Raw genomic sequence first — 12,378 nt, 5'->3', positions numbered from 1 at the left:
AAAGAAAGTTATTTTTCATTGATGAAATACAGAATCCAACATGCAATTTAAGCATCTGATAGGTTCTAGATACTTTTGAAAAAATTACAAGAACTGTTTAATAGAGATCAAGACAAATTTAAATTTCTATAGATATGTTATTTCTACACAATAAAGATATTTTTTAATGAATTAGAAATATATACAGCAAGTTAATAATTATATTTTAACATATATCTAATTAGAAAAGTTTAAATAAACTCCTAGATAAATAAAAATTAAAATTTTTATTGATTCCTAAAATATAAAAGAAAATATTTATGTTACATAGTGAGATTTATGTAAAATAATTATAAAAATTTAAAACAAATTTGTAAATACATATATTTCTAAACTAAACAACTTTATATCTCGCTTTGTTAATGCTATGATGAGCCGATGTCTGTAATTTAAGAAGTTCCTCTTTGATAAGCCTTGTGATTTCTGCTTTTGCTTTTGAAACGGCCAACTCATTTGTACTTTCAATGGCAAGGAACAATTTTCTTTCTCCTTCTGGTGGAGGTTTACCGGTTGGGTAATAAGTTCCTCTGACGGTAATACCTGCTTCGGAATATTCTGATATCTGAGCTAATGCCTCCTGCAAAGTTTAAACCTCACATTAATTTTTTTTAAAGGAAATTTTAATAAAAAATAATGTTTAACACCAAAAATAATAAAAGGTAAATAAATTATGGGATATCTAATACAACTTGAGGAGTATTTAATTTATGCTCAATTCACACCATATTGAATATAAAAATATTTCCAAATCTTGACAATAGTCCTTTATGACAGAATTTGATATCATTTCTTGAGAGAATCTCTTTAGTACAATTAATTAATAAAAGGATAAATTTGAGATACCTGTTAACAAACTATATAACTCTTAAGCTTGGACCATTTGAAAAAAAATAAATTTATTAAAAACATTTTCTTGATCGAACTGAAGATTATTTTAATAAATGGAATTTTAATATTTGCCTCTCAAGAAAACTATCCATGTATATATTACATTCATCATACATCACTTTATTTTACATCCACATAATTCAAAACAAAGAGTCTTGAATAAAAATATAACACCCAAGATTTGAAATGCCCAAAAGATAAACGTAATTATACAAACTATATAAATTGATGAGATGTTAAAAATAGGATAATTACAAGTAGAAAGAGGTGTTTTTCTTATTAAATAATTTCAATCTTGTAAATCTTTAATACTGTTTCCCCTATGATAACTAAATGGAATAATAAAAGCTAATATTTTGTTTAATTATAATTATTATTAAGAATAATTTTTATAAATAAAATTTTAATTTGTTCAAAAAATCTTTATTTATGATAAGTGGATAAAATAAATTTCGATAGTACTGTGGTTCCCAGCCCAGTAAAAGATCTGGTAGCAACACCAGTAAAATATTTACCAAATAAATAATATGTTTAAAGCATGTTCATTGAATGTGAAGGATCATGTATATTCGATCACTACAGTTGTTTAATTAAAGTTTATTAATAAGTAAAAATGACTATTTTTTTTACAGCCTATGTATGCTAAATCTTCTTGTGAACTTATTTTATGGAAACTTTTTTATATCATAAAAGGAATCAAGAAAATATTTATTTATAAACCAATTTTTATTCTTTTTATGTTATATGACTTTGGTATAACTTGTTAGTGGTTTCTGGTCCTTATCTTTTTTTAAATGAGCATGATTCTGACAAAATTACCACCTTGCTCCACCAAACAACCGTTGCTCTAGTAACAGTACAAAGTACTGCACACCAGAAACTTCATGGATTACAGTGATACTGATTTAATTTAATTTATTTTTCAAATAAAGCATTTTTTCTTACATATATGTATGTACAGTTCTTCCAATATTTTTTTCCTTTGTTTTCTGTCCCAACTATATGTCTACTCTAAAGGGCTCTCCCTTTTAACCACACCTTTCAATAAGTTCAGGTGGGCCGCTAACTTCTGTGGGTTGGGAATCAATGTGATAGAATCTTGCTAATATTAGGATGTTCACTTGAATATTTTGTATTATCCTTTTTTTTTTACTTGCAAATTGTACATTAACATATGTTTATTTGAGAAAAACTGTCAGATTTTTTATTTCAATATAGACCTCACTTATATATATTTTTAGTTCAGCTTCTATAGTAATTAAAATATTCATTGTGAAACGTTAGCTCATAATAAATAGTTTAATTACTATTTGATTTCTTTAACTGCACCCGGATCATCTTTCTTTTATATATTACATATAGTCAATCAACCATCTTCCAATAAAAATATTTATGATTTATGACTAATTGAAGATTAATCAAACCAATGAATGACATATAATTATTATGACAATAGATGGATATACCTTTGACGTTACTCTCCACCTAGCCTGCTGCGGGAAGTCGTTAATTTCTAATTCTTCTTCATATTTTCTAAATGTCTCCACTTGCTCATCTTCAGCTTTGTCATCTTCCTCCTTCGGCTGATAATTAAGACGAGTGTTGAGTTTGGCAGCCAGCTGTTCAGCGACAGTTTTAGCCTGTTGATAAATAACCATAGTCAATAAATGAGGAAATTAGATCAGAGCAAGATCAATCTCTAAGTATTTTGAATACCAAAAAAGATAAAAATAAGTATTATGCATAATTTAATCATGAAATAATTATATTTGATAAAAATATAAGAAATTACTCACCGTTATAATGGGCTGAGATCCACCTCCTTTAAGTATCGCTTCGGCAGCTTGCTGAGTAGCGCCTTTAGCTTCTGCTCCCAAATTCTTTGCCATATTGATTCTTGAAGCCAATCTTCTGGCCAGTTCTAGTTTATCCGTAGCAGCAACTCCTAAACATATATTCTAATTTTAGAATATATTTTTTATGAATATTATAATAATATACTGTAATATCCTATTTTTTGATAAAAAGTTTGTTTTTTTTTGTATAGGTGGTTTTATTTTTAGTATATTTGTTGATTTTCTTTTATTAAACCAAAAAGCAAGCTAACTAATTTCATCATTCAAAAGTTATGGAGGCCAAAACAAACTTGTTTCAAATATTTCAAGATGATGGCACACATCCTTCTGCAATGTTGAGCGGGGGGATTGAAATTTTTCAACTTTTGTTGTTTCTCTACCACAATACAGTACAAATTAGTCTAAGAAGAAATAGAAGACAATAATAATTATCAATGAAATATTTACATCAATGATTGAACATAGAGGTATGAGAACGAACAAAGGAAACAGGACATTGTTCGTTGAGCTGGCAGGAGAGATGAGATCTACTGGAAGCAGGGGGTGCTGACCATCCTTTGATTACGGTCAGTGCTAGATAAATAGGAAGAAGACATCAAGAGTCAGGGTCTTCCAAGAAGAGGATATAATTGAAGGAAAAAAGACAATTTTTATTCAGCTCGCTGGTGGATTGGATGTGTCCTGGAAAGAGAGGAAGAACGACCCTTTGTCTACTGTCAGTGATAGCTTTTGAGATAGAAGACATCGAAACCCATCAGTCATCAAAGAAGAATACATGATTGGTTAGTTTAGTCTACCTAGGATACACCTTTAGTGTCATTGTGTTCTGATTGTCTGGAAAACCCGCCCTGAGATAAGAGTCAATAATATTATATATAATTTAAAATAAAATGCTGATATCTATTTAATCTTTTCATTTAAACCTTACAATCGTCAATGATTACAAGGTTAGATCTGAGAATAATAAAAACTATTTAATTTCCTTTTATTCATTTCAATAAATTTGGAATCTTACAATACAGTGTTATTTATCTAATAGTAGGTACAGAGGCTCCCCACGATGAACCTACAATGTATTATTATGCAAATAATGGATATAAAATTTTCTCCCCTCCTCCTACCTCTCTTAGTTATCAATAAACAATTGTTTTCATGACAATTCATTCATAATTTTTGCCCTGCTCTGATTTTATGTGTACATTGAAATCGAACCAAAGTTTAATAGCATGTTAAAATAATATTAATTGCTATAGACTAACCTGTGCCAGTAGCATTAGGAACAGAACCGAGAGGAGCTCGAATTTCTTTCACTGTTCTCTTCGGCGCAAGCATACTTTCAATCTGTTGGTCGATATCATTTTCTAGATCTTCATCATCTGAGTCTTGCAATCCTAGAAAAATATTGTATTGATATTTTTATATCTCTTATTAAATAAAATTAAAGAGTGTTCATTGTTACTATTAATAGAACAGAGACATTGTACAGTAAACATTTACATTATAAAAAATATTAAAAAGTTTGAGTAATATTAACAATATAAAGAAAACATGGCTATATTAATAATATAGAAAAACGTGTATATTTTTATAAGTAAGAAGTCATATTTTTTTTTGATAAATATAAATTAAGAATAATTTAATTTGAATATTTAAACATAAAGGTGATTTTTGTCAGAAGGGTGGAACAATAGAGTAGAAATTGGAAACACACCAATCTTCTTTGCACTGGCAACTCACAAAATATAACAACTGTGAAAACTTATAAGACATGTTAATTTACGTCTAAAAAGTAGATTAAGTTTTAAAGACAGCCGGTGACCATTAAAAAAAGAAATAAGACATTCATTTGTTTCATTTTATTGGAATCAAGGAATCAAGTGCAGTCTGTTCCCAGAAGCCAACATAGCAAGACATATGTGAAATCACTAGAGAAAATTATTTTATGTCAAATTTTTTCACGAATATTAAATAAATAATTATAAAAATTGTTAAAATGCAATTGTGATAATTTAAAAAATATAGTGAATTTTTTTTTTTAAAAGTGACTATAATCAAATAAGTGAAATAATAATTGAACAAACAATATTTAAAGTTAATTTAATACTACTTATACTTGTGAAATAATTATTACATAAATTATGAAGAATTACTAGTAGAAGCCGTCCCAACTGCCGTGGCAACTGTGAATTACAATCAAGACTCTAACACCAAGTATTTAATAACTATAACAAAATTTTTTATTTCAAGTTAAGATCATATTCGTTAAATATACAATACACACTAGATTGAACTATGTATATACACATTAGATTGAAAGGAAATTAGGTTCGGGAGAGATGTCTTTGAATGTACTGATTTTTTTTTTTTTGGCAAGCAATGCCTTGATAAAGTTGTTCCATATATACGTATACAGACAAGTCATTATCAAACCATCCAAATGGACAGTGGGAGAGAATGGCTTATTATTAAAATAACATAAACAATACCTAAGGCTGCTTTCTGGAACTTCTTTTTCTCATTAACAATCATAGCTTCATTCTCATCAAATTTAAATCCTTTTCCACTAAAACCTCCACCTGAATGCACCTTTTTACCTTCCTAAAAACATAAAATAACTTGAAATTTAATATTTTAAAATTTGTATTACTATAAATAAAATAGGAAGAAAAAAAAATTGGACCAAGTACAAAGGCCAATGTAAATTCCTCAACATTTCTATAGAGTATATAACTGTATAGTACTTCAAGGTCAATGATAGGTCTTTTGAGGATAAACTCTACGGGACGAGACTTTTTGAAATATAGGTGTCAAGGAAAATATGTTAATGTGCATGTAAATTAAAGCATTTAGTAAGATTGATATGGGGCCAAGTAGATGACCTACACAATTTCTGAAAATTTTTACATTCGTAAATATGGTAAGAGTATAAACATATTTCTATATTTTAAAAGTATATAAATAGTTTTGTACAATTTGAATTTCTTTTTTGACTGTGTCCCGGATCATCTTCTTTCATTAATAACATATAGTCAATCAATTAACAATCATGAAATAAATAATAAAACACTTACCGCAACTTGTTTAGCTTTATATATTTCCCAATGAGTCCTAACATCTTCAGGTACAGGTACACCGCTTAATTCCAAGGCCCTCACGATATCTCCGGCATACCTTCCCTGTTCGGGAGTAATGAAAGTATAAGCGAAGCCTTTATTCCCAGCTCTATAATCAATAAATAGTACCATTATTTTAAATAATAAATAGTGAAAATCATTAAATGGTCCTTTTCAATTGAAATACAAAAAAGTATTGAGATATAATCCTCATATGAATTTCTGAAACACTAAAATGTGTCCAAGTCAAGTGATTGTATTATAAAACAATTATTATTAGATCAGTAGTTTTTAAACTCCATCAGAAATAGGTTTGTAAAATATTGTTATGCTACTCCAAATACCAAATTAAAATAAATAAATAAATTGGATTTATACTATTTTGCAATGGATATTGCAAAAAAGTTAGTAAACCTGAAAGAAAAAATAAACTCATGACAATTAAACATATTTATAATTTTAATTATTAATCATCAATATCAAACAATTATATGAAAAAGAAAAACAAATATATATGATAAAATAAATCATGAACAATTTCATAATTCTTTTCTTCATTTCTCTTTTATACAATTGTTTGAAATTTAACGTTTATTAATAAAAATGATAAAAAAACTAAATTGTTATTTATTTTTTTTTAGTTTATTACTTTTTTTAAATTTCTCCTGTAAAATCAATAAATCAATCAATACATTTTTTAGAGGAATTTATGTTTTATTTTTTACTTTAATCATTAAATAAAGCACAGTAATTAAAGAGGAAAACTAGAAAGATGAAGCATACCAATACATAAAAAGTAAGAACTTTAACTACAACTAAGAGTGCTAATATTACATAATTAAATTAAAAGGAGATACTGTTTTGTTTTTAAGAGTTGTTAATAAATATTAGAGAACTAAATGTATAATAAATATTAGCTATACATACCTTCCTGTTCTACCACATCTATGAACATAATCCTCATAGTGATTTGGGCAATCATAATTCACAACTAAAATAAGGTGTTTGACATCGAGCCCTCGAGCGGCCACACTTGTTGCGACCTGGAAAATAAAAATATCTAAAATCTTGACCTATTATGTTAAACATAATTATATTATTAATAGAAAACTTTTTATAAACTCGATTTTTCATTATATAGACCGTTTAATGCAAAAGTCCTGTAAGACAAATCTGGAGTTTTGAAATACTTAAGCTCTACAAGATGTAACATTTTCCATCTGAAAAGAACAGTATGATGGGTACTAGTTTAGTAAATTTTCACTTTTAAGTTTCTAGACTTTAAGGCATGTGGTAAGCAATTTTCAAAATTAATAAATAATAAAAATTTCCTGCCTTCAGTTACTCATCAATTTCGTTTTTTTTCTAATTACCATAAACCATAAATACTTAATCTAATCTATCCGTTTGAATATTTTACTTCCAATCTCTGATGAAATGAAATGAAAAAATAATTTTATTCTGGGACATATGTCCCCTAAGAATAAATACATGGTTCATATAGTGAGATTTTTATCTGGCAAGCATTTAAAAATTTTCAGATAGTAGAATGAAATTACACTGGTATATTGGCTTTACTACTGTTTATAATGTTAATCAATACATGCCTATTTATTTGATTAAAAAGGTGTTGTTTAAAGGAAAGAATGGATGAGGACTGGGGAATGGAGATGGGAAGAGAATTCCAGAGGGAGGTTGCACGGATGACAGAGGATTTGCTAAAGAAGGAGGTTCTATAGGAGGGCATATATAAATCATTCGGATGGGATCTGGTGTTTAATGAGTGGATGGATGAACGAAGAGTGAGGAGATCCAATCTCTGATATGGTTTTTATAATAAAAAAAAGTTCATCTAGATTAGCTAATAATCAATAAATGAAACAATATGTTATCATAACATCATTTCTCTTCATAACACTGCTGGTGAGTTGATATCTGGCTTCACCGCTCTTTCTTGAAGTTACTGGTCAGAGAAGCTTCATTACTACATATTACTGAGGAATTCAGGACTACAAAAGGCTCAACAATGGAAACACCACATTGTATAGGTTAGAGATATATGTATATACAAACATAGATAATGGGCATATGTTTAAAGAATCTCATTAATTCAGAGAGTCTGCTGAAATTCTCGACAAAATAATAAATTGTCCATAATCTACTTTATTGACGATACTATTTGTTTCCTCCTATTCCGTCCTTTTCCCCCAAAAAATATAAAAATCAAAACATGTCATAAGTTAGGTCTAGATTATTAAAAGGAAAAATAATTTATTAAATATGTATAAAAAAATCATAAATAAATTTACATGAGAAGGAGGTTAAACTAATTAGGTAAGTAGCATTGAAGAGAGGAATTGTGAGTTCATGATCAGAAGATAAAGGCAACATATACAGTTATAAACTCAGATAATGAAGGCTATCCCAAAACAGTTTTATGAGAGAGAAAGAATAACAATGAGGAACCAGGGCATGAATTGAGGGAATGGATCATTGAGTTAAATTAGAAAGAGTTAAAAGTTAAACATAAAATTATGAGAAAAACTGGAATTTAATATAAGGTACAAGTTGTTTTTATTGATCAGGAAATTTTCATCTCTCTTGGAACTCAGATGAACTCTAAAGACCTGAAATCCATTATTGAATAATGGCTGCAAATATGTGCTATCATGGGCTCCAGAGGCATCTTAGGACCTTTATGGTGTGCCTCTATAAGACTCTAATCTTATCAGACCTGTCCTGACATCAGATCACAATACTGGAACACTCCCTTGAAGTCAGGAACTGGCTCTTACTAGGTTTGAATGACAGGCTGATGGCTCTTGACAATGATGCTGAAATTGCCACCATCATTAAGATATGTAAACTTCAGTAAGCGAAGCATATGGTGAGAATGGCCGAGAACCAATTCCAAAGGGAGATGCTAGACTAACAGTTATGTAGACGGAAGACAAGTTGACAGAGCTAGGCTGGGCTGGGCTGGACTGGACTTGCTCCTTCTATAGGGTGTAGCATCAGTTAAGAAAAAAAACAATTTTGATTGAACTCAGTATATCAATATACAATTTTCTGATTTACTGGAATTTTTAAATCCCCACAGCAGATTATTGCTCTCATGATGAAGCTGAAGATTGACGTTTTTGCTGCATAGGCACTAAGTTATTTAATATGATTTTGGACCAAATTATGTTTATTGTGTTTTGACATATCTTGATCTCTGAGCTTTCCTTTCAAATGATCCTTTAAAGATAAATCATCCTTTATAATTGCTCAAAGCACTTCAATCATTATGCAAAGCAGTAGATTACCTATGAACTGCACTTTATCAATAATTAAGTTATTACTCTAAAAAAAATATATATTCTTGACCTTATTATAAAAGGTTAGGAACAAAGCATATTATGAATAATAATTAAACAATTTTAAATATGATGCATAGATTGTAAAATATTTACCAATCCTATTGATTTATTATAAAATATAATTAGAATTTATATGTCACCTAGCTATAATAAATTCTCTAAGATAGTGAATTCTTACCATAATTTATTTGCAGACAATGTCGGGAACTAGTTCTCTCATGGGATGGAATCCTTGGTAACATGTTCATCTGTTATTACTATTATAAACATTAGATAATAATATTAAACAACAACAGGAAGATACTTACCAACAGTTTTGCCTTCCCTGCTTTGAAATCTACAATGGTGCTGTCCCTGTCGTACTGGTCGACTCCGCCATGGAGGGTGAGGCAAGGGTACGAAGCCTTCATCAAATCTTTGAGAAGAGCATCGGCACTTTCTTGCCTGTCAACAAATACTATAACACTGCCGTGCTCTTGGTAATGGCCAAGAATTTCAAGAAGCTTAAGCATTTTTTGTTCTTCTTCGAGAATAACTATGTGTTGTTCAACATCTTTACATACAACACTTCGTCCTCCAACCTAGAAACAAAAAGTAATAGAAGGATGAGCAAACAGGAAAAAAAAAATTTATTAAATGTAGGAAGATGGTCTGAGTGGCAGTCAACAATGAAATGAAAATAGGATAAATACTATTTATTATTAACTAACTAAATAAATAGTTCTTCTACCTTTCTTGACCGCCACCCAGACCATCTTCCTACAATCAATTACATATGGTCAACTAATTATCATCTAATAGTTTATTAATAAAAACTATTAGTTAGCTTGGGGACAGTGGCTCAGTGGTAAGTTACCATGCTACAAACTTCAAGGACCCAGGTTCGAATCCAGTTATGGCAGATGATTTTTTACTCTATTACTGTAGCCGCGAGTCAACCCTGTGGGTCATGGAGCCGTCCAGGGTTAGTTAACCCAGCTTCATAAAGTGGGTACTTCCTTACAAAATACTGCACCCCCAGCCCTTCGTAGGTTATAGCGGTACAGGTTTTTTTAGTATTCTGTTTAATAATATAAACTGTTATTAATAATGGATAATGAACAATATCACTGAAAAAATTACCGTACTAAGTAAAAAATAGGTTATTAAGAATCCAATATGAATATTTCAATACTAAAAGCTATTATTATTTTTTTTTTCCAAGAGGACAACAATAAGATGATAATTCAATTTATTTAAATTGTCATGAATTGAATAAATTATATAATATATATAAGAGAGTCCTATCCTAAGTTTGGTTACCATCACTTTTAATTTATGATCTATTTTTTTAATCCTTTATAGGCCACTGGTACAAATGTTGTACTAGTTCCAAATTCATCAATTAGTTTTTCAAATATATTCCATGGGATATAGTAAACGGGAGCAAGGCTAGAAAAACACATTATAAATGTTAAATAATTTTGCTCTATAAAGGATTAAGCCACTGGAAAAATTATTAAATCTTTGAACTTAAATTTTCTATTAATATAATATAGAAATGGACAAAGGGTAGGGGTTATACAGTATCTGCAACTATATTACATGTGTGGTGCTCTTTGTCCTGTTACAGAGACTGGGCTTCGTCCAATCTCAAGTTGGTACAATCAATTGCAGCAACTCTGCATGCAACCACAGATACTGAGTCCTCCCATTCAACGTTTGGCACACCAATCTTTCGTTTTCAATAAAGTTTTTCAGGTGTCTCAACATCATGCATTCACACAACATGCCTGGCCAGTCTGACGAACCTATTGAGGTGGGTATCCTTGTAAAGTCCTGTGAGATCTATGATCTTCTTTCTCCAAATCCTGCCTTAATTCTTCTCTTGAATATGAGAAGTCTATTCTCAATTTTTATCTTCTGACTCATAGAATTAAAACTTGGCAGACTAAAGTCTTATGAAGAGTAATCTTGGTCCTGTTAGAAAGGAGTCTGCTACTGAAGTGCTATGCAAGTCCTAAGTAACACTGGCTTGCCATCATTATCCTTCTACCGGTCTCCCAGAAAATGTTGTTTCCACAGTTAACCTTTGACTCCAGATAAATGTTTTATAGATAGAAGAGGACACAAGTTAAGGGCTGTACAGTATACACAAATGGAATCGTTAAATAGATTATTTAAGTAATGAGCTAGTTCTACAGTACCTATTTTCAAGATCTATGAAAATTTTCAAAAAGTTGTTTGTTTTAACCTGTAAAAACAAAACAAGTTGTTCAAAAGTATATTTCCTTTTAGACTCCAACCTTTATCAAAGAGTGAATGGAAATACATTTTCTTTGGAACAGTACAGCAGAAACCAACCAATCTATTTAGAATAATTTGTAAAATTACTTATAATCCATCCATTCTTATTTTAAAGTTAATTCTACAAATTTGTATCTTATTCTTATGTAACACTAACAGCTAGACGAAATTAACATTAAAACTTTAAATTTCATACTTGAACTTCGATTGGTCTTGTCAATATCCTTCTAGCTAAAGCTTCCATTTGTCGTGGGAATGTGGCACTAAACATAACCGTTTGTCTATCAGGCCGAATATTGTCAATTATCCTCATAACCTAAAAAATATACAATATAAATGAATTCAAACACACATTAATCCATTTCAGATTTATCAGAATAATGCCAACAATGCAATAATGTACCTGTGGCTCAAAACCCATGTCGAACATCCTATCTGCTTCATCAAGTACAACATAAGTAACTCGCCTCAGGTTTGTGACTCGTCCTAGAAGGTAAAATGTGCAATATTTTAAATTATGATGCAATTGGATAGTTCTTTTTCCTCATAATTCTATAAATTTTATTATTTAAAACAAAAACCAATACATAATACAAAAATAGGAATATGTATACAATAATTGACATAAATATCCTTTCATTGCCTGAAGGGCATTTGGATAATTACTTATTCAAATTTATTAATATTAAAAGCGGTAATGTTATTATTTGGGAAGGTAAATATTAAAATTATATTTATATCCTGAAGGGTATATATATATGTTTGCCAATTCAATAGTAACTAGATTGCTAAAACTAGCATTCAAATTATAGTACATGTCCCTTCCCACCCCCC

General features: G+C 29.7%; 1 protein-coding gene across 1 annotated transcript in view; it reads right to left on the bottom strand.

Moving 5' to 3' along the window:
- Positions 1–247: 247 nt before the first annotated feature.
- The window catches only part of Prp5 (pre-mRNA processing factor 5), an 18,482-nt gene continuing 6,351 nt past the window's right edge, over positions 248–12,378 (bottom strand). Inside the window, exons 11-20 of the mRNA XM_014428747.3 lie at positions 11,948–12,030; positions 11,741–11,860; positions 9,567–9,839; positions 6,824–6,939; positions 5,855–6,005; positions 5,270–5,381; positions 4,043–4,174; positions 2,724–2,872; positions 2,394–2,567; positions 248–616 (exon numbers count right to left, since the gene is read on the bottom strand). Coding sequence (XP_014284233.1) covers positions 374–616; positions 2,394–2,567; positions 2,724–2,872; positions 4,043–4,174; positions 5,270–5,381; positions 5,855–6,005; positions 6,824–6,939; positions 9,567–9,839; positions 11,741–11,860; positions 11,948–12,030 — 1,553 coding nt within the window. The 3' untranslated portion in view covers positions 248–373. The remainder of the gene's footprint in view (positions 617–2,393; positions 2,568–2,723; positions 2,873–4,042; positions 4,175–5,269; positions 5,382–5,854; positions 6,006–6,823; positions 6,940–9,566; positions 9,840–11,740; positions 11,861–11,947; positions 12,031–12,378) is intronic.

The sequence above is a fragment of the Halyomorpha halys genome, unplaced genomic scaffold, assembly GCF_000696795.3.
Source record: "Halyomorpha halys isolate HHAL.00 unplaced genomic scaffold, Hhal_1.1 Scaffold746.1, whole genome shotgun sequence".
NCBI lineage: Eukaryota > Metazoa > Arthropoda > Insecta > Hemiptera > Pentatomidae > Halyomorpha > Halyomorpha halys.
The sequence above is the reverse complement of the archived record's forward strand: the minus strand, read 5'-3'. Positions and strand labels throughout refer to the sequence as shown.